The 22,471-nt window shown below is 47.9% G+C and overlaps 2 protein-coding genes across 2 annotated transcripts; one reads left to right on the top strand and one right to left on the bottom strand.

Annotated features, from left to right (window-relative positions):
• Positions 1 to 33: 33 nt before the first annotated feature.
• LOC132073830 (inner centromere protein-like) lies at positions 34 to 11,842 on the top strand. Its single transcript, XM_059473088.1, has 11 exons — positions 34 to 269; positions 977 to 1,305; positions 2,265 to 2,356; positions 2,539 to 2,716; positions 3,836 to 4,064; positions 4,635 to 5,203; positions 5,963 to 6,104; positions 7,230 to 7,474; positions 9,049 to 9,200; positions 9,639 to 9,894; positions 10,711 to 11,842. Exons 2-11 carry the CDS (start codon positions 1,234 to 1,236, stop codon positions 10,933 to 10,935), a joined length of 2,160 nt encoding a protein of 719 aa, XP_059329071.1. The 5' UTR covers positions 34 to 269; positions 977 to 1,233; the 3' UTR covers positions 10,936 to 11,842.
• ADCK2 (aarF domain containing kinase 2) lies at positions 11,589 to 21,805 on the bottom strand. Its single transcript, XM_059473090.1, has 8 exons — positions 20,876 to 21,805; positions 20,071 to 20,217; positions 18,435 to 18,563; positions 17,689 to 17,784; positions 15,666 to 15,908; positions 14,724 to 14,852; positions 14,566 to 14,619; positions 11,589 to 13,948 (listed from the first exon to the last, which is right to left on the bottom strand). The coding sequence occupies exons 1-8, from the start codon at positions 21,803 to 21,805 to the stop codon at positions 13,805 to 13,807; spliced, it is 1,872 nt and encodes a 623-aa protein (XP_059329073.1). The 3' UTR covers positions 11,589 to 13,804.
• Between the last annotated feature and the right edge of the window lie 666 nt (positions 21,806 to 22,471).

The raw sequence follows: 22,471 nt of genomic DNA, 5'->3' as shown, positions 1-22,471 counted from the left end.
CCGCCGATTGGCGCGGCCGCCGCCTTCCGGGGCGGGGACAGCCCGCGGCACCGGGGTATCCCGGGAAACAGAGAGAGCCCGGGGCTCGGGGGTATCCCGGGAAAGGAGACAGCCCGCGGCACCGGGGTATCCCGGGAAACAGAGAGAGCCCGGGGCTCGGGGGTATCCCGGGAAAGGAGACAGCCCGCGGCACCGGGGTATCCCGGGAAACAGAGAGAGCCCGGGGCTCAGAGATATCCCGGGAAAGAGAGACAGCCCGCGGCACCGAGGTATCTCGGGAGACGGAGGGAGCCCGGGGCTCGGGGGTATCCCGGGAAAGGGAGACAGCCCTGGGCACGGAAGGGTCCTGGCGCCCGGGGACAGCACGCACTGCCCCCGCACATCTGCCCTCACTCCCCTCAGCGCTTGGGAGCGCTGGGGCGGCACCACGGGCGGGTTTTCCGTGAGTTCTCCCTAAAGTTGGCGTCGCCCACGTTAGGGAGGCACAGAGCCGGGCGAGCTCCCCAGCCCAGCCGCTGCTTTTTGGGGGGGGCGGGGCGAGAAGGTGGCTCCAGCTGGTGGTGGTTAAGGCAGAAGGAGCAGCGCTTCCCGCTGTCCATGTCGGGGCAGCCGGGCAGTCCAGCCCAGGCAGTCCGGTAGCGGAGCAGCGGGGCACTGGCGGTGTCCCGGCGGGGCCAGGATGCGGTGCTCGCCCTCGGGGCCTGGATGCGGAGTCCGCCCTCAGGAGCGGGATCCAGGGCTCTCCCTCAGGAGCGAGACGCGGGGCTCGCTCTCAGGGCCGGGATGCGGGGCTCGCCCTCAGGGCCGGGATGTCCCGGGGGAAGCAGCTGGTGCGGAGCCTCTTCCCCCTCTCTGGGCCGGCCGCCGGAGCGGGAACACAGGGGCGGCCCCTCGGCATAGAAACAGCCAGTACAGAATTCCCACCTGAGCATCTGAGAGAGTTTTGTTCTTCTCTCCCGTTTTCCCTCTCCCACAGGTGTTACAGCGGTGTGCCTGCCTGTCTATTGCTCGCTCAGCAGTGTTCCTGGAGCTGAGCCCGGTTTCAGTCGCGGCACTTTGAGGAGGATGGAAAACCCAGCCTGCCGGTGGGTGGATCTGTTCACCGGTATATGGCAGAGCAAGGGCTGGAGGAATTCTGCCAACTTCTTGTGGAGAACCCATTGCATCCAGTAATGCATATTGGTATGCCTTATGGGACACTGAAGTGATCACAAAAGAAGCAAGCAAAAATTAATGGAGGAAGTACCCAGGCTATCAGGAGGGTCCCATCAAGGAATCCAGCACTCCCCTATTCCTCCTGACAAGGTATGATGCCAATGTAAGATTAATCCACACTTGTAGCTCCTGCTGAATCTTTATTGGATTCTTCTCCACAATGAACTGGAGAAGAGTTTCTGTGACCCTCCTGAAGGTATTTTAAATAATCAATAATACCTTCTCCATTTGTTAACACCCCGAACACCTAACATCCTCAGCTGAAGCAGCAGTGGATAGCCTTGTAGTTAAGGAATTTTAATTTCCCTTCTCACCTGAGCCATTTTCAGCAGTTTACAAGGAATAGCAGCAAACTTTTCAACCAGTTTTTACTTATCAAGTCAACATGTTGCAACCCTGCAATGTGCTCCATACCAAGTTTATGTTTTTCCATAAAAGCTGAATGATGTGATAAAAAGTTCATCATTTTATTGCCAGCTTTGCCTTCCAACTGCCTTGTATTTTGTGCCTTGGAGTCCCTGGCATTCTGTTGTCCTTGTGTCCTTGTTCTCAAGCATCCCATGTTTCCCATCTCATTCAGGCTGGATGTCTCCACTTCTGGCTTTGACCTGCAGAGGCAAATTTGTCCCCCTAGACTGAACTCCCACTTTCTTCACTCTCCCTTGAGTTCAGGTCCTTTCATTGACCTTTCAGCTTTGTTTGCCAGGGGAGCTTGGAAGCTGTGTCAGCAGTAGCAGTGCACATGTGGCCACTGGCTGCCCACCCCTGCTACACACCCAGCTGCTGAATAGAAGCCAGGTGCAAGGGGGGTTTATCATATAGTTCTTTTTTTAATGTTCCTTCTTTCCAAACTTTTTCTCAAAATCAAAACCATTTGTGATGAATTTACAGATAAGCAGCATAGACCACAAGACATGGTGGAAGAATTATGAAGAGAAGTAATAAACTGAAAGCAAATTTCAATTTGTAGACAATATTCCTGTTTAAGGATTTAAATGTTCAAAAATCATGCTCATTTTCTGTTTCCATCTCCTCCTTCCCGCTTCCAGGTAAGCTCCACATCCATCCCACATGTCCAGTGCTGCCACACAGCTAATAAAGATTCCTGTAGCTCTCTGCTGCCAAGATGTCCAGTAACACAGTAAGCTCATAATATATAGGTGGGTCACTGGAAAAGCAGAGAAGGAAAAGCTGGGAAATAAAAGCAGTTATTGCAGGGTGGGGGTTTTGTCCCATGTTGATTTAGTTTGTTTGCACTGCAGTAAGTTGCAGAGTATCTGCTGCCGAGCTTTCCATTAATTCTTGTATTTTCATTTTCCACAGCTGTCATGTCTGTGCCTGGAACCCAGGTCGCTTTTGCATGCCCTTGATACCCTCAGCCAAAAGGAATTTCAGGGGTTTATCCCTGGAGGCTTCCCGTGTGCTGAGGGGAGCTCGTGTGCTGGCAAGGAGAGAAACTGATGGCTGTTACTACCTGGGCCACATTGTCCAGGAGTTGGAGGTAACTCTTGATTGGGAGCATGCCTGGAAGAGCATGTATGGGTTTTTTCCTTCTGTTTTTCCCATACTCACCCTTGCTGTGGGGTGCCCCTCCAGTGTTACAGTGCATTCCTAGCCACTGTTGCCTCCCCACACCCTGTTTTCATCTGTTACCTGGTGCTGTCTGGCTGTTTGCTGTGAAGAGTCCTGCAAGTAAGAACAGCCTGGAGACCAATCTGGTTTTGTAGATATAATGAGTTTTTATTCAGAGACAGACAAAACAGATCCTTTATCCCTACTGTCTAGCAGCAGAGTTAGTTAGCTGAACAGCAGCTAGTAATACAAAATGTTTGTCTCCAGGGTCCACTTCCTCTTTACCAAACTGAGAGCTTTCCTCATTCTTTTCCATCTATGTTTCTGGGAATTGTGAGATGATTTTGGATGCCAGACAGAAAATCCCCCCTGCAGGTTTTCTGTTAAAATCCAGTTCATTTTGCAGGTTAGTTAAATAATTTTGGTGCTAGTATAGGTGAGGATGTGTGTGAGCTTCAGTGTGGGGTAGAACAGACTGGGACAGCTACAGGCACAAGTGACATCAGTTGGAGCTGATTTGTGTATTTGTGTATTATTTGTGTAAGTGCACTCAGAGATCTGCAGAGAAGGCTGAGATTCTGGCAGTAGATCTTGCCCTCACTTGCTGCTGAAGGTTCCAATTAATGTATTTAAATTTATGACAGTTGTGGCTTTTTACTGCTTTGTTACCCTTCTGATTGCTGAAGGATTGTTTTTTATCCTTCTGATTGCCGTGAACTGCATCATACGCAGTTTATTTTGGCTGCTCTTTTTCCTGTGGGGATTTTCCTGGTAGATTCTGCCTTAGCCTGCTGATTGTGTTCTTACTAAAATCTAACTCTAAAGTGAAAGGAAGAAAAAACCTGTCAGCCCCTTAAGCCCCAGCTTTTTATTTACTTTTGAAGGGGTATGGACACAGTACAGTGAAACCCTGGTAGAAGAGGAAAGCTGCATTCCCAAATCACATTCCACTTCCTGGGATTTCTGCCACTTCCCTCTTAGCACTTAAGCTTTGCTGTTAACTGCACCTTGCAGATTGCCTTGCACACCACATGTTTTCCTCTCACAGGGCTCCAGGGAAGGCTTTTTAGTTGAGTTTGACCAAAATGGGGCTCTGAAGGGCAGGGTCCAGCGAGGCCAGCAGGAAACGCCGCTCTATGACATTGTGCACTACGAGGACGCCCGGCGACAGCCTCTTGCTCCAGGGGACAGGGTCTTGGCACCATGGGAGGCTCCAGCCAAACGTTTTGGCCCTGGCACTGTGCTGAGGGTTGTGGAGAGCACAGAGGCACCTTCAGGTACCTGCTTTGGCTGTTTTGGTTTTCTTAGCAGCACTGGACTCACCATGGGAGCTGGTCACTGCAGGGAAAAGATCAAGCTCCAGCATGGAAAATTTACCTCCTGCTGCTTGGGTTCTCTTCATTCTGTTCTTATTGTTGGCACTAAGCCATCTTTTCAGGGTCAGAATTAATGCAGATCACAGGATTTGCCTTTGCTTTGTTCTGTGGGTGAAAACTTCCTAAAAAGCTAGGGGTTTGGGATAACACCCTCCCAACACAACTCAAAAACCTTTCCTGATCCTCCTGAGGATCACCTGCTTATCTGTTAGTCTGCTTTTCTGCTATTTCAGGGTAAAATCTCACCTGCTGTGGCAAGTGAGATTTTTTTTTATATCTTCTGTCTCCTTGCAGGAAATTCAAGAGAAAGTAAAATTTTAAACATGTAAAGAATAAAATCATGAAAGTTGTTACAGAATTGTCTGAAGCACAAGTCATTACTTTTACCTCCTGCTCTCTATGAGATAAATCACACAGATTGACATGCTGCTAATCCATTACTTGCCTTTTTTTTTTTCCCAATATGCACAGCACACAATGAGAGGGGAGTGCTTGTGAATTTCTGGAATGGGCAGACTAAGGAGGTGTCTTCTGCCCAAGCTCTGCGCATTCCCATGCCCCTGAGCGAACGCATCATCCTGGAGCTGCAGATGCCTTTAGCAGCCAGGCAGATGGTGGTGGATTCAAGCTTGGATTACCCTTACCTTGTGGCACCAGGTTACAGAGCCTCAGGGCACTACAGACAGGGTCACCTGGGCCTGGGCTGCTGCCCAGAGGCTCTGTATTCCACTCATCCCTGTGCAAAGTGCAGCTGGGGGTGCACCTCGCTTCCCCAGGGCTGCCTTGGAGCCTGGGAACACACACGGCCTGCAGGGTGCAAAGTGCAGCAGGAAAACACCTTCAGCCCCAGAGCAAGCCTCACTGAAGACAAGCTCAGCAAGAAAATAGAACAAGAACTGTCTGAATTGAGGATTGCTTCTACAGAAAGTGTTTCCAGAGAGGAAGGGAAAAAGGAAGAGAAGAGATTAGAGACAGAAAACATTCCAGAAGATGTTAGGTCCTCTTTGGAAGAGGACTATGAGGTTATAGAAACTGAGAAGGTAAATAATGGTTCACCCTGGTTCTTCTGTTAATAAATGGTCTGGTAATTGTGTAATTATCTGCTTTGCTACTGCAAGTTTACTACCCTTGGTACCAAGCTAGAGGTTTAAGGCCTGCTCCTTATGCCTTCCTGCTAAAGAATGGGGAGACTTTGCACTGCCTTCCTTTGACTGGGGTCAGGTCATTGTCAATAATCTGTCATTGTCCCTGGCTGGAACAGGCTTCTAGAACCTCCTCCATGGATGCAGAATATGAGAAGTGTGGCACAGCCCAGTCCCTCTACATTCTGCTTCTGTATGAGGGGGGTAAAGGCAAAAAAAGGAAAAAGTGTCAGAAGACTTGACACTGGATAAGGATTACAGTAGGGGTTGTTCCCTACCAAGGCAGTCTCTTGCATGATTCTTTTAACATACTTCACCCTGTTAGAGGTGTCCCCTCTCCCAGTCAAGGACCACAAGAGACTTATTTAGTCCTCAGCAGCTGATTTGGTGCTTGTGAGCAGGGCAATGGGTGAGGATCAGTAAGGAGGAGGTTCATGTGCACCAGCTACTGCCACACATACCTCCATTGCTCTGCAAGGGTTAGAATCCAAACTCTGGCACATGCCAGGAGCAGGCCTGTCTTTCAGAATATGTTTTTTCTCCATTCTCTCTTAAACTTCAGTTACAACTTAAGATCTTACGCTGTAAACTCATTAAATAATCATATTCTTTTCCTTATCAGGTCTGCATTATGGTTGCATTTCTTGTTCTTTCTAGGGCCCTCAGAGGGAGATGGCTCGTGCTGTGGTTGATGCTGCTGTCAACACAGACAGCTGGTTAGTGGAGACAGATCACAAGGAGGAAGCAGAGAGCAGACAGCAGGATGCTGAAACTGAAGCTAATTTTGAACATGATCGTGGTATTGGAACTGTAGCTCTTTTACCCAAACATAAGACTTAGTACATAATGTCAGTGCAGGATAGCATCATGTATAAGATCTGTCACCATAATTCTTGGTGCTTTACAAAGAAATACCATAATGCCATCTTTATATATAGGTATTAATGGTGCTGTGACTTGAGAAATTATTTATCTTCTCTCAAAGTGAAAGAATTTTCAGATGGAACTTGAGATTTTTGGGCTTTTACAGCTCAGCTACTGCAGTAGCAGCTTTTGGGGGTTTTTAACCTATATCATAGAGCTCAGTATAAATAAAAAATTCCTTACTTTAAAAATTGATCTTTAACAGTAACTGTGTATAGCAACAAGATTTCACCAGGACTTTTTTGCAAAATAATCCTCTTATCTGTGCTGAAAATTATTGCTTTATAATGTCACTGAGTGCAATTTTGTTCCTTGAACAGCCAAAAGGGGCTGGATCATGATTTTGAACAATTTCTTGCTGTTTTCAGCTTTGTGACAATTGCAGCCATCTAAGAGAGGATCTGAAAGCCTGAAGCTTTCTCTGTTTTTGCTTTGTGACACTGCTGGAAGAAGGAGAATGAAAAGTCAAACAGGAGTGCACATTGGCTCCCAGCTGGTGTTCCAGCACCATTCCATGCAGCAGCTGCCACTCAGGGCTGCCCTGTCCTTAGCAGGAGGGTGTGAGCAGACTCTGCTCCTGTTCTCACTTACCCAAAAGCTCTGTTAGCAGGGCTGTGCCTATTTAATGTCTCCTGTCTCTCAGCAGGATGTGAGCTCAGGCATTGCCCTATCAAAAGCTTTATCATTTTTACTCATTTCAGAGCAGTTCATGCCAGTCTGTGGGATACACAATCCTCTAGCCTGAGTAGCTGTAAGAAGTGCCAGGCAAAACTCAGTTTCCCAGGCCAACCCTCTAGCCTAAATGCAATGGCAAGCTTGTTTCTGAAAAGCTGGGACCTCTTTTGTGAAGACTAAAAACTGTCCCACTTCCTTATAGGAAAATGTTATAAAATCCTTGCTTGAATATATTTCATATGAGCAGACCTTTTGTTCTTTTAATTTGCTTTCTTTTTATAAGCTTCCCATATTCTCATATGCCCTTGCCCTATTTATTTGAAAGGCTTTTTTGAGTCCAGAGTGGCAGAAGCTCCAGTCCAGCATTCCCAGAGGAGCCCTCCCATGGGAAGCAGTGCTTTGGTTCCTTTCAGGTGCCAGAGCTTCTTTGCCCAGGTGAATCAGTCACTGGAGAAAGACAGCCTGACCATCAGATCAGCCCTTTGTGGGCAGAGACCCCACAGTGCCACCCCCCTGCTGGCTGGGAGAGCCACACATCTCCCAAAGCTTCCGAGAGACAAAAACATCACAGTGAGTATTGAGGTTTAGTTCTTAGGATGAGCAGATTTGTTTATGTCATGTGAGAATGTTCTCCCCTTTGATCTTCCACAAAGGTTTTTGCTGCAACAGAAATTATGCCTGTGTAGAATAATGGTTATGTAGAAATAGAAATTTAAGGACTCCACTTGGGAGCCCTCGTTGTGCAGGACAGGGCACTTGTGGTATTTTTGCTCAGCACTTTTGGCAGAGTGTTTTTGTATGTTAGATATAATCTCTAAATAAGCTTCTCAGCCAGCTCTACTAGATAGTAAAAAAAAAAAAACCAAACTCCTCTTTTACAGATACTGAAAGCAAAAAAGAAAAAGTTTAGGCAGGCATCTGAGGCCCACAGCAAGGAGTGCATGTTAGGGCAGGGGTGGAACTAGAAGTCTCCTGATCCTTAGGCTGGTACTTTACCTGCTGGAAAACATCATTTGTTCACCTCCCACCTACAAAACACCTTTGATTCTTTCTTTGATCTCTCCTTGTGTGTGTCATTAAACACACCCACAAGGTACATTTTTTTGCTAAGAATAGCAATACACTGGAGAACAAAGCTGTTTACAGCCCCTGGCAAGCCTTACAGATCAATGTGTTAAGAGAAACCAGTCAAAAGGCTGTGTAAGACTGGCAGGAACATTATTTGAAAGTCCTGTAGTGTTTTCCAGCTTGTGGTATTTGAGTTGTCCTCAGGAAAGCCCTGGATGGAAGGAGACATTCTGTTTGCAGAGGAGCAGCTGATAGCAGAAACATGCTGACTGCACTTGGGAATAGGAGGAAGCAGGATGCATTTGACAGAGGAAAATATTTTGGGGGAACTCTGTTCCAGCTCCACACAGCTCTAGCAATGGGAACTGGAGTACATGTCTAAAGATTTGATGGTGTTTACTTGCACTTTCCTCATAAAGGGCACTGTAAGGAGTACAAAAACAAATAAATATTTCACTATGGCTGTGAAGAGAGGCCTTAGGGGTGCTCCTTCATCTCTGTACATGGCACAGTGCATTTAAAAACACAGATCAGCAGCACTACAGCATTGAAATGAAGCTACTGCTAAAGAAACACAAAGACTGCTTGAGCATGGGTAGAAATCTCAGAAAACAAAAGGTGAAGAGTTGGAATACCTGCAGAGAATTCAGGAATGTTCTGGATTTGGCTAGATGGGGGCAGGTATTTCTCTTGCTAATAAAATCTAGTAAGGAATTTATATTTTATGGTCAGAACCTGGATATTCCATCCAATCCAGAAGTTGACCCAAAAACTGGGGAGTTTTAAGCATTGGCTCAACACCAGAACAGCACAGCCTACTGACCTGTGGGGAGCTCTTAAGACTGGATTTTCAGGCACCTATTTGTTGATTAAGCCTACTGTTTTTTGCAGGTTTTAGCATCATCCTCAGTACTTGTATGGATGGGAATCAACACTACAGTATTTGTGAGCCTTTGTAGCTTCTAGGCCTCAGGAGTGACATTAAAACTGGCTTCTTCTGGTTTTGTGTGCTTACAGTGTGCATTAGAAAAATACACTGCTGGGACTAAGGGTTCAGTTTGCATTTTATCTCACAGAAATCAATCCCTAGTGGTGCATCTCAGAAGAGGTGGAAGGAGCTGGACTTCAGCAGAGCCAAGACTGAGCACACAAGGTGGCAAGAAGAACAGAGGCAGCTGAAGAGGCAGCAGCAGCAAGAGGCAGATGGCACCCGCAGGGACAGCCAGAGGTGATGCTGGGCACTGACTGCTTTTTGTGCTAGAGGTTGGAAGGTTGGTAACATCTGCTCCCTGCTGCTCTCCCTCAGCCCCTGCACATCCCACCTGGTGCTTTTTGCTGGACTCTGCACAGGGGTCACAGTGGATCCCTACTGGGAATGCAATTGGTGCTGGAGGTGTGAGGGGTGGGTACACAGCATTATCTCCAAGGGCAAATTCCCTTCAGTCCTGCTCTCAGACCAAAAGTGCTGACATCAGGCACCAGCCCGTTTGGGGCTTTTGCTGCCTCTGTTCTGGACACAGGTTTAATCCTCATAACCTAACAAAGAGTCCTGGAATGTTAACTGAACACAGATTGCGAAAATATCTGCTTTGTGTCTTATGCACTGTCTTTCTTTTTTATTGCTCTTTCTTTATGAGAAATTTGAGCAATTTTGTTTTGGAAACAGGCAGCGATTGCGTCAGAGAACATTGCAAGGGCTGGAGAAACAGCTGGAGCACAAAGAGAGAGCTTTGCAGCACATGGCACTGCTCCAGGCTGCTGAGGCTGAGAGGAGCAGGAAGGAATCCTGCTTTCCAGAGGAGGAGGAGGAGGAGAGGAAGGCAAGGCAGAGGCTTCAGCTCTTAAAGACACGGCGTTTGCAGAGAGAGGAGCTGCAGACAGAAAGCAACAACAGGAGCTGTGAACAAGAGAAAGAAAGGCTGGTAAGAGCAGTTCCAGATGTTATTTTCTTCTTCTGCCATGTTTCAAGCAGTGGAAGTGTATATACAAATATCTGGAGTATTTGTATATTTCACCTGTTTTACATGCAGTATGACTGTACCATTTAGAGATAAAAGGGGTAACCTTTTTTGGCATGTGTATAAAGATGAAAAAAGTGGAAATTAAAATTCCTTATCTCTGCCACAAAAGAAGTCTTTCTGCATGCAAGAAATTAATTTCCATGGATTACATCCATTTCTGACTAGTGAGAATCATAGTACTGTAGGGTGATTTGGATTGTGTTCATCTAGTCCCAACCCCCCTGCCATGGGCAGGGACACCTCCCACTAGACCAGACTGCTCAGAACCCTCAGAACCCCCTGTCCAGTCTGCCAGGGATGGGGCATCCACAGCTTCTCTGGGCAACCTGTGCCAGTGCCTCTCCACCCCCACAGGAAAGAATTTATTCCTAATATCTAATCTAAGCCTACTCTTTTTCAGTTTAAAGCCATTACCCCTTGTCCCATCACTCCACACCCTTGTAAAAAGTCCTTATCCAGCTTTTGTTGCCCCTTTAGGCAATGGAAGGTGCTCCAAAATCTCCCCAGAGCCTTCTCTTCCCCAGGCTGAACAAGCCCAGCTCTCAGCCTGGCTCCATACAGAGGTGCTCCAGCCCTCTGAACATCATTGTGATCCTCCTCTGGACTCACTCCAGTGGATCCATGTCCATGCTGGGGGCCCCAGAGCTGGACAGAGATGAAGAGTGAGGATGAAATTTGGCATGAAGGCTGACTGTAGTTTTGAATGTCTTTGTGTAGGAGTTGCTGAGGAGCAGAATGCAGTCACGGCAGGAAGTGCTGGAACAAGAATCCCAGGAGCAGGACAAACAGCAAAACCAGCACCAGGCTGCCAAAGTGAAAGTGTTCCAGAGGAGAGAGAGTTCTCATCTGAAGATGGAAAAAGAAGGCCAGAAGCTCTGTGCTCTCCAGCAGTACCTCAGGGAACAGAAGCTCCTGCTGCTCAGGGCATCCCTGCTCGAGTAAGGAAGCTGCACAGAGGGTGAGCAGGGCCTGGAGCAGTTCACAGACCTGCTGTGTCCTGTCACCTGTGAGTCAGTGTGCAGAGTGTGACAGGTGGCATTTGGATTCCTGGAGAGGTCTCTAATGTCCCTTTCACTGCAGCCAGAGTGCACTTCCACTGCTCTGTCCTTCACCTGCCTTTCCTCCTGGGGTCACTGGCTCCCCCTCCCCTGAGAGGGAGCAGCAGGGCACATCTAGAGGCACTTTCTGCATCAGAAAGGAGGGGGTTTAGTGCACTGCACTGTGGGGAGTGGAGGTGCCCAAGGAGAGGAGGAGGAGATTAAGCTTGTCACATTCTGAAGTGTTCCCTCTTCCTCACATCATCTGAGGTACAAAATTCCCTGTGGCTGTGCCACAGGAAATGCACTGATCAGCTCTGGGTAACCAGAAATTTCAGCCAGGTATTTAGGGAAGGAGAATGGACATGGCACAATTTATTTGCTGAAACAGTCAGAGCTATATGGAAATATCTTTATTTTACACAATTATGCTAAATTACAATGTATGTAAATATATGATCATATATATGATCAGCTCTGAGTAACCAGAAATTTCAGTCAGGTATTTAGGAAAGGAGAATGGGGCATAGCATAATTTATTTGTTAAACAGTCAGAGCTATATGGAAATACCTTTATTTCACACAGAATTATGCTAAAATGAATACAATATTTGTGATACCTTATTTCAAGTAATGCCTAGAACCAAACTAGATACAAAATTCAAATTAGGCCTGACATTCTGTATACACTTAGAAACATGATACACATTTTCTGGCACATTATAAAAATTTATGCCTCCTTCTAGAATATAGCAACAGTGATAATGGCAGTTTCTTAAAAAAAAAAAAAAAGAAAAAAGAAAAAAGTAAAATGAAGAAAACTTGTAAAATGGAGCTCCTTTGAAATCCTGCCAAATCTGAATGGCCAGCAGTTGCCAGGCAGTGTCAGACTGCATTCCTCCAGGGATAATAGAGAGGCTATGCCTTCAGCTTTTCCCTAAAAAGACCAAGTTAGGTCTCTCATCCAGATGTTTACAAACTACTCTGAGACCTTAATAGATAAAATGGGTATTTTTAAACTTTAAGAGCCATAATGTACGTGCGTGAGCCATCCTAAGATTTTTGCTTAAAGGAAAAAAAGGGAAAAGGAAAGATGAACTTAAATAGAAGGTGAAGGCTTTAACAAACAAAATGTAAGGTCTGAAAAAAATGTAACTTGCTTCAGATTATGGAAACTAAGTGTGAGGCACAGTTTTGTATTTTAGACATGAAATCCCATCATTTGGAACAGTTTCCAGTCTGTTGAGTGTCTGGGAAAGCTGGCTGGAATTTGCTCAGCAGGAACATGGATGGTTGTGCCCCAGACCTGGCACACACCCTGCTGAGGGAACATGGGTGCTGGTGGCACATGGAGATTTTCTTCAGGGTAATGTTTGGGGGGTTTGCTGGCTTCTCCTCTTGTTTGAGTTCTCTTTTACATAAAATCTTGTGCTGGTTAGGACAATGCTCTGCCTGCTTATGACTCTAGTTAGAGTTAAAGAAACAAGCCTAAAACTTACAAGGTGTTAAATTCTGCTCCTGCTTTTATCCTTATGCCCTTGGAAATGGAATATGCAGTGATTAAAGGAAAGTACATGAAATATACTGAGCTGAATCTAAACTTATTTTTCAGACTTCATTTATATGCTATCAATCATTGCTTTATAATCACTATAAAACAGCAGATTGTCTGCTTATGCACTTCCTCTTCATTGCTTAACCATCTGAGAAGAGACTACTGCAGAGACCCTGCTCTACTGCTATTTCACACAGAGTAGGTCTGGGAATATATTCAGTACCATGTTATTTCCAATCATTCATAGACTGTATTTCTCACTATTAAAATGCAGCCATAAAATCATTTTAATACTGCTATTAAAATAATTGACTGTAAATGCCACGTGTAATCCAGCTCTTCTGCTAGCTTTATTTGATTTTAAACATTTGCAGTGTGATTTTGATCCATCAGGAAAATGCTTGGACTCTGGTTTGAAACCTGCTGGGAAAAAAACCCCTAAGTATCTGCATATCAGTTAAGGTTTTGAGTAGAGTGGGGAGCACCAGCAAGGGTAGTGGAGAAAATCACACAGAGCATAAAAAAGAAACCTCTTAAGTTTCAGAAACAGAAAAATTAAGACCAGGACAAATATTCCCAGAAGTTTTTTTTATTATGGAATTAGGTTTTTCTGCCTAGGTAGATATTTTATTATGCTGTTTATAATTCAAACTCCTATCTTAATGTACTAGAGTACAGAAGTTTGAGAAAAAATTTAAATGGTCTGGTTTTGTCATCCAAAATGACTAAGAGCAGACCACTACATGCAGGATGTTAGGACACTTCTACAATAAAAGTAGAAGTTAAAAGTACAAAAGAAAAACAGGTTTATTGGCCTTTTTCAGCTTGAATGTGTTGCTTAGGAGATGCTAGAACATAATTTCTCATACCACAGTGCAGGTAAGTCAGTAAACTAAATATTTAACCTGATATATTTTAAAACAGACTTGATCAGTTAACATCTTTCTGAAGATGTTTTTAAAAACTACCACATTAGTTTTTAGAACTGTTCAATGAGTGGGAAATGTCCAATTGTGCAAATTCTTCCTGCTTTCTGGAATAGACCTTCTGATCATCCCATGCTTGGCTGAAATGACTGAAGGCAGCATTAGTGGAGAGCAGCCACATCCCTGGGGTACCTGTGACTTCTCACCTTCAGCCTCCTCTGTGTCAGCTCCCAGGCAGCACAGCACAGGTAACCCCCCACCACAGGGAAAGAGAGGGCAGCAGCCACAGGAGTCTATCTGAGGGCAGAAGCTGCAGTTTTGATGAGCAGTGGCTTGGCTGCCTCCAGAATGTCCAGTTCAGGATCCAGTGAACGCCCCAGTCCTTCCAGAACCATGATGGCAAAGATGATGGAAGCAAAATTGCTCTCGAGCTTCACCTGGAACCACAACAGACTGAATGAACTCAGTGGATGTTGTTGTCTTCTGTACCCCTCCAACCAAGGTACCAGCTCTGCCTAAGCTGGGAGGGAAGGGAAGGCTGGGGAGCATTTCCACACCTGGAACTATAATGCATCTCTACCAGTTGGACTGTGCAGCCCTGTGGCTCACAACCCCAGTTCAAGCCACCACAGGTCTTTTGATTTCCAAAGTTGTTTGCAGCTGTGGAAATTTGTCCCCCAAATAATCAGTTATAAGGAGGTATCTATAGTCTAAGGGACTATAAAAAAGGTAGGAAAAACTACATGTTACAAAAATACTCCTTTTAGTATCAACCATTACATGAAGTAGTGAGACCAAAAAAAAAAAAGAAAAGGAAAAAAAAAAAAAAAAATAAAACCCAAAAAAAAACCAAAACAGAAATTGGGCTTGGCAGAGTGTGCATAAGACCTGAGAAACAGCATGCCTGCAACACTTGGATGCATTCCTGCTGTTCCTCTCCTAGCAGTTTGTTTCAGAAGTCAGTCCCCCTCCTTGTTAGCTCCTCGTGCTCCCAGGAGTTCTCCCTCTCCAGATGAACTTCAGCTATTAAAGGCAGACAGGGACAGGACCTCACCTTATGGGTCATCAGTAGTTTGAAGACACTGGAGAGGAGATTTCCCACCTGAAGCTGCAATACACAAGGAGAATTTTAACAGCTGATCAAAAAACCTTTTTGTTTCAGTTTTCAGTGCTGAACTGCAGGTAAGTGGGACTGTGACAGGGTGCACTTGCCTTGCCCAGGGCAATGGTGTTCCCCCGGACCTTGGTCACAAGCTCTGCCATCTCAGCCTTGAAGCGCTCGATGTCCTGGCACTGGTTGGCACGGGCATGGTGCAGGATCAGCTCTGCCACCCTCTCCCCCTGAGAAAAAACAGCACAACCAGAACCTGGTCACTGGTGACTTGCAATCAGATGCTTGCAGTTCTTGCTTTTATTAGCTGAGAAGTGCCCCTGGCAGCACAGGATGGGCCTGGACACAGGTTTAGCATGGATTCTTTGGCATGCTTCAGCAGACCAAGACAAAACATGTCCCTCTTGAGCTATGTTAGTGAGCCCTTCACCCTGCAGCTGAGAGACAGCAACAGGTAAGTGGGAGCACAATGCTTGTTTCCAGAATGAACAAGAGACACCAGCACTGGGTTCTCCAGTCCATCTGACAGTGAGTTTCAAGGGGGAGGAGGATAATGTAGTTCCCCTCACATGGAGAAGCCTAGCAGAGGTCAGACCCCTCCACACACCTGTTTTCCTTCCTCTCCTCTATAGATGGTGACACAACAGCAAAATGGAGGAAGGCATATGGGCCTTCCAGCAGCAAGGCTGCAGAGAGGAACATGTGGGGCAGATCAAGATGTGAACCCATTCCCTCCTCTTCTGTAGCAAAACCTGACAGATTCTGCAACAGGGGCCCCCAGGAAGTCCTAACTTGCAGCAGAGGTACTCCTAACCAGGAAGGGGCAGCCAATACCTCCCACTTAGCACCTCCTAGCTCCTGGGGCCTGGAAAATGCTCCACACTGGCAGCCTCCTTGCTGCAGCTGAACAACTTGTCCCTGTGTTTGGGGTAAGATGCTAGCAAGGCTCCTTTCAAGGGCAAATAGAAAACTGTCACTTTGGCCATCAGATTGCACAGCCACCTCCCTTCCCCAGCCAGCCCCATGCTGGAGAGGGGCCTCACCTGTCCCTGGACCACAGCCGTGAACACGGCGCGGAAGTTCTGCATGTCGGCGCTCTGCAGCTCCGCCACGATCCCTGCGTCCAGCAGCACCAGGCACAGCTGCTGCAGGGCTGGCTGCACCTCCAGCACCCGGCTGTCACACAGCTCTGGCACCCGGCTGTCACACAGCTCTGGGTGGGTGCTGCCTTGAACCAGGATGTTCCCGGGGTGCAGGTCGGCGTGGACAAAGTTGTCAACGAAGATCTGGAGGACAGGTAATTGTGAGAGCAGCTCGTTCCAAGCAAACCTGGTGACACCAAAAGCCCCCAGGCAAAGGGCAGAGGGTTGTTTGTGGTCTGTTCTCTGTCATTACCAGTGATGGGGCAGCACCCAGGGCAGCACCACAGCAGGTGGCTTCTGCTGGAGACCAGCTCGGGTACTCGGGAAGTCAGCAGAGCTGTGTGAAGCAATCCAGTGCTTGCTAGAGTCCCAGCAGGGAATGGCAGTGCCCTTTGGCAATTTGCCCTAAACTGGGGCACACTGGTGGGCCTTAGCAAAGGGCAATGCAGTAAGAATAGGCTGTTTGCCATTCAGTGACAAAGGTTACAGTGAATGGGTACGTTTGTCTAGTGCACAACACCAACCCACATTACAACTCTATTAAAATGTAAGGAAAACAAGAGAAGAGGAAATAAATCTGTGTAGCTCTTCTCTGACTCTGCCAGCAGTTAGCACCAAAAAGGACTGGCAAGAGGACAAGAACCAAACAGTACTTCCCCCTTCCAAACCCTCCTGATGACCTGGGACTGCAGGACTTCCTGCCCCAAGGAGATTAGCTCTGTATTTCATGGATTTCTCCTATGAATTTGTTCAACTGCCACGTAAATAATTAGAGCTGTGTGAAAAAATATGGTTTTGCTGTTACCTGAAAAAAATTACTTCTGCCTATGTTAGGTCCTCCTTATTGAGAAACCCTACACAATAGATCCATATTCATTCTTGTGCACTCATGACTGCATAATCTCTGACATAAACTACTCATCTTTCTGCTTTCCAGAGTTAAGAGTCCAAATTATTTCACCATTCTGGTATGGAAGACATTCCACATGACTAATCATCTATCTGCCTTCCTCTGCACCTCTTCCAGTTCTACTACAGCCCTTGAAACAGAGGGTCCTGGGCACCAAGGGACTAGAACTGCAGAGTACTCAAGAAAGAGGTATTTGTTTTACTTATAGACATAAAGTTGTTTCTGCCCTCTAATTCTTTCCTACTCCTAAAATTTGAAACCAATCTTAGCATAAAACTATTCTAGTTCCAGCATCGCTGTTCTGAGTGGTAAAAGCTATTTCAGAGCCTGTCATACTACCTGGAGCCAGAACTGGAGGTTCACTATTGCCCAAGCACACTGCTGCAGTTAGCAGCAGCATTTCATCTGACACACACTGCCCACGCACTCAGTACTGTCAGGAGCCTTTGCAACTCTTCCCTGCTGGTTCTCGCAGCCCCTCACAAGACACTTGTACCACCCTCTCAACACTCCTTTCCAGACTATTTGGGATTATTTCAGCCACAGAAGAACTAGATAGCCAGAAGCTGAACTTGGCCAGGTTTGTTGTCTTTACTCCAGATTTAGTTCTCCCTAACAAAAAAGCAGTTTTAGAGGAGTTGATAAATTAAGAAATCAGCTCATTGTTTTCCCTCTGAGTCACATCCACAATCTCTGCAGAGCACATGACATTTGCTAATAATGGTGCACTTTAAGGTCCTTGGGTAATAGGTGAATATTCATTAAGTGGATTAGTGGGTGTCCTAAGCAAAGGCTGACCAAGGTGCACAGGCCAGTCCTACTGTGTGCTGCCTGCAGTGGCAGAGCTCTGTGTCAGAGCCTAAGCAGGGCCGAGTCCAGCCCAGGCTTTACTCAGACTAGGTTCAGCTAGGAAGAAAATGGGTTCTCTCTTTAGCCTCTCTTTGTCTTATTATCCAAACTGAATAGCTTCTGCAGGAAAACAACCTTGTCTTGCAGCCCCAGGCAGGTGCCTACCATCTTTAGCAGCATGTCCATGCCCATCCTGGCCAGCCTCTGCCGCAGCTCCGTGCCAATCCCCACGTGCAGGTAGCGTGAGATGGGCTCACTCTCCTGAAACAGAGACAGAGCTGGAGTCAAACAGCCCCTGCATCCCACCCTCAAACACACCTTTTCCTGGGTGCCACAAGTGGGGGGAAGGTGATGATAATACCCTAGAAAGGACTTGGCAGAAAGAGCCTGCACCTAGTGTGATGGAGAACATGGCAGAACCAAGGGCTTGTTCCTTGGAAAGACAGACGGTATTCCAGGGACAGAAACACCCTTGCCAGGGTCACATGCAGGAAAACTAAGCCTGAGAGTGGCTTTGGTCTGGGACTCAAACATCCACAAAGGAAGTGAGGCAGAGATCAGAAAGTGTCAGATTGCTGAGCTCCTTGCTTTGACCCAGCACAGAGGAGAGGTGAAGCGTGGTGTTGGTTTGCAAAGCACAGGGGGCTGCACCCACTGCTGGTCTGCCTGCTTTCAGGCCAAGTGTTCACTTCTATACAGAGCTGTCTGCTACCTGTCTTTAGGGATGCACTTCTTGCAAACAAAAGAGTGGAAGAGACACTAAGGAAGGACATCAATCTCCTTAAGCAAATAAGAAAAAAAAGCATCCTTCTGCCTGTGATTCCTCCTTCTCAAAAAGAAACACCTCCTTGCCATGGTCTTCTCGGGGCTTTCTCACTGCTACCATTGGACCCACACCCTGCAATGCTTACCTCAAATGTTTCCACTAGAACATCTGCTGTTACCAAGGGCCAAAGGGGAGTCGGAAACTTCACAAAATTGACATCTAGGAAATTCTGTCGGAAGCGCTCCAGATTTCTGGCTTCGTAGCGTAAGTCAATCTCAAGGGACAAACAGAAAAGCAGGTTGGAAAGGAGAATCAGCTAGGATTAGATCTTCAGGAGCCTGTGTGAGTTGCAATACTCAATACCAACAAAGCCAGTCAGAAAGCCAGAATGGAAACAAAGGAAGAGTGGTGCTTTTTACACACTCAGAGCTTCCCTGATGGAAGAGGAGCAGACTGGGTAAGGGATGGTGCACAGCCAGGTCCCACCTTTGAAATATTGGTACCTTACTAGAGGTATATGTCTTAAAACAGACCAGGACCACGTTACATTCAAAAATACAACAAGATCCTGAACTGAATCCTATCCTGAATGGAAGTTTACTGTCCAAACAGCAAGGCAAGCAGACAGGGTAAAAGAACTGCAGCCACAGCCTCACTTGCCAGACAGGCAGCTGTAGCAGGAAGAAATTTAATGTAACTCATACAAAACAGTCTACTATGCCAAGTCCAGGCCCTGGTTCTTCAGTGATCCAGGACATCTCTCCTACTGTCTCCTACTGCTCAAGGAGGCAGGATAACCTTGCCTCACCTCCCTTGTCTGGCGGTGAGGAATACCCCAGGAATATTTCCTGTTCATTCAAAGGGAAAAATCTAGAATGAGCCTATCAGATGTTCTCCTAACTCTCAGTCTTCTGCACATCCACCCAAGCTCTGCCAAACTGGTATGAATGACCTCGAATCACATCTGGCCACAGTAACAGGTCCCAGCATGGATTTACTGTGCAGAGGTTTTGGAATTGTAGAGAATAATTAAGGTTTTCAACAGCTTGTTACAGACTTCAGACTTTCAATCTAGACACAAAAATGAAATTAGCAGATAATGGCTCATTTCATAGAAACATAAGCCTAATTAAGCCTGCAGTGAGATCTTTGTAAGTTTGACAGTAGCAATGTTCCAGGAGTGTGTCTTTAGAAGACATTAGTAAATCAGGATGTTTTCAGATCTGTTTGCAAAATTGTACTGACACTGTGAGTTTGATGATAATACAGAGGAGAATGTGCTATTAACTTCTGTGGAAACATTATTTATGCCTATATATATATATATATCTATCTCAGTGAGTACAGACTGCAAACATATATGTAGAATTATAGAAAAAATCCACATGCCTGAGTACTTGCTTGGAGATTCTTTCCTAAGGAGAGGTGTCTCACCAGGGTTCACCTTTCACAATCCTGCAAAAAGGACTCTGACTATGGCTAGCTAGCTGTTCAGGCTGTCTACTACAAAACACATTCAAAGTCTAAACATTATTTTCAAAGCCTAAAAATTAATTTTAGATCTAGTAAAGATTGTTTTTTTCATTGCTTTGATACTTTGTGAGCACATAAGCTTTCCTACAGTAATGTTATGTGATTTGATTAGACTAAAGAACAGAAGTAAAGAACAAGCCAGCCTTCACCTAACCATTTTAAATGTAGTGGTGTGAACACAGTTAGAGGCAGCCAGAGCAAGACAATGGGCAGTTTTGTTTAGCTGGGGATCATGGCCTGGCACATACCTGCTGCATCATAAGCTTCTCAAACTCCTCCACAATCTCTGTCAAACTGAGCCACTTGAACCCGGGGAGGAGTCCAATGATGCGGCTGCCCATCTTCATGAGAAACAGATCCATCTGGACTTGGTGGACCAGCCCAGGGTGCAGGACCTGCACAAGAACCAGCAGTGGCAACATCAAACTCCCCAGACACTCCATTGCAATGAGCTCAAGTGATACATTTCAAATATACAGAACCCAGCTTATTGGGATGGGAGGCAACCAGCTTCCTTGACTAGTCCACAGAAGAATTCCTATTTTGCCATTGATTAGGTCATAGAGAAACATTTTATCATTGTCAAATTCAGTGTATCAGTGCTGGAGGCTACAATCTCACCCAAAGACATTTTGCACCACTTTCAGTCTTGCCCCATCTCTTATTAGTTAGTATTTGAAGCTGCTCAAATATAAGGTTTCTTTAAACAAACTTTGCTGGAACGCACTTATACATTCCAGATTTCTTCATGTGAGCAGAGAAGGAGGCTTGCTGTCTGGAAGGTGCAAGCAACCTTAATGCTAATTAGTTTAATGTAAATTGGGCCTTTGGAGGCATTCCTAGTGGCCACATGCCACATCAAATCTCGAGCTCTCCGTTTGGCAAGAGCTGGGGATTGAGGCAGGCTGGAACAAAAGCACTGATAAAGGACACCAGGAGAGACAGCATCCCTTCTTGTTCTACCTGGCCCTGGCCAGCTATGCCTCTCCATGGGATGGACCTTATCCAGCACGCTCCATGTTCATACCTCTACCATTTCGGCATAGGACTTACTTTAATGGCTACAGGCACAAGATGTCTGGCTGATGACGGGTCTGCGTTCGGGAGTGGCTTGGCCCTCTGCTCCATAAGGGACATCCTACTCTCGGAACTTCCCTGGGAGCAGCCTGCAGAACTCAGTTCCTCCCTGCTCCTCTCATCCCGTATCTCCTTGCTCTTCCTCCTCCTCAGCCACCCGAGGAGGCCTCTAAAGCCTGACACTTCCCACGCTTCGAAGGCGGACCTGAGCTCCGAGCGCTGCTCCAGCTCCTGGGCCCGGGAGCCGCCTATGGCGGCGAGGTCAGCATAGGCTTTATACACCTGGGCAACGCAGCCCGAGCCCACCGGCTCCCGGCTCGGGAACTTGAGGAAGCCCGTCCAGTCCTCACCGAAGGCCTTCCTCAAGAGCTCGTCGGTGTGGCCCCAGGGGTGCGGGCTCACCTCGACGTGCAGCTTGGAGAACTCATCACAGAAGGCCTCCGAGAAGAGGTCCCTGCGGGTGCTGGCCCACTGGCCCAGCTTGACACACGTGGGGCCGGCGGCCTCGGCCGCCCTGCGCAGCAGCCGCAGCCAGCGGGCGCCCAAGCCGGGCCAGAGCCGGCTCAGCGGGTAGAGCAGCAGCAGCGGCCCGAAGCGCAGCAGGAGCCCGCAGGCGCGGACACCCAGCCGCAGCACCAGCCCCAGGCGCCTCAGCAGCCCCCGGGGCGGCCGCTCCGCGCCTCGCCCCGCCGCCCACGCCGGGCCGCGCTGCCCCGGCCTCTCCTTCCAGCCGGTGCCGGCGGGCACGGCCGCGGGCACGGCCAAGGCCAGGGCGGCCCAGCGGCCGGCGCGCAGCCCGCAGCGCCCCGGGCCCGCCCGCCCGGGCGGCGCCGGCCGGAGCCGGAGCGCGGCGGCGCGCGCGAGCAGCGGGAGCGGGAGCAACCGCGCGGCGCCGCCGGCCACCATCGCGCGCGCTCCCGCCGCCGCCACCCCGCGCGCCCCCGCTGGGGGCAAGGGGCGGGAGGGGGGCGCGCCCAGCCAATCAGCGCCCCGGAGCGCGGCGACGCCCCGCCCCTTAAAGGGCCAGCAGCGAGAGGCTGGCGGGAGCGCGAGTGCCGTGAGGGAGGCGCGTGCCCGAGCTGTCCCCTCAGGATCGTCTGTGCTGGACGGGGACAGGCGGGAAGGGGCCGCGCTTGGGCCGGGGCCTTCACCCTCCGTCAGTTCTTAATCATAGCAACAACACTGAATATCCTGAGCTGGAAGGGACCCGTCGGGATCCTGGAGTCCAGCTCCCGGCCCTGCACGGGACACCCCAAGTGTCGCACCGTGAGAGCGTTATCCCAACGCCTCCTGAGCTCTGTCGCGCCTGGTGCTGTGCCCACTGCCCTGGGCAGCCTGTTCAGTGTCCGACCAGCCCCTGGGTGAAGCCCCTTTCCCTAACACCAGTCTCAGATCAAGGGACAGAACTCGTCTTGCAGGTTTGAGGCATTCCCGGCCAGGTGCTCTCCCAGGCGCGATGGCTCTATGACCCCATCAGCCTCAGGAAGTCGTGCCAGTGACGGGCACTGAGGTGACAGCAAGTCAGGACTTTCTACGTTTCCCCGCAAATCTTTCCGTGTGCAACCAGCACGG

Source organism: Ammospiza nelsoni, chromosome 5 (genome assembly GCF_027579445.1).
Source record: "Ammospiza nelsoni isolate bAmmNel1 chromosome 5, bAmmNel1.pri, whole genome shotgun sequence".
NCBI classification, from domain to species: domain Eukaryota; kingdom Metazoa; phylum Chordata; class Aves; order Passeriformes; family Passerellidae; genus Ammospiza; species Ammospiza nelsoni.
This window is presented reverse-complemented; position numbering and strand designations above follow the sequence as displayed.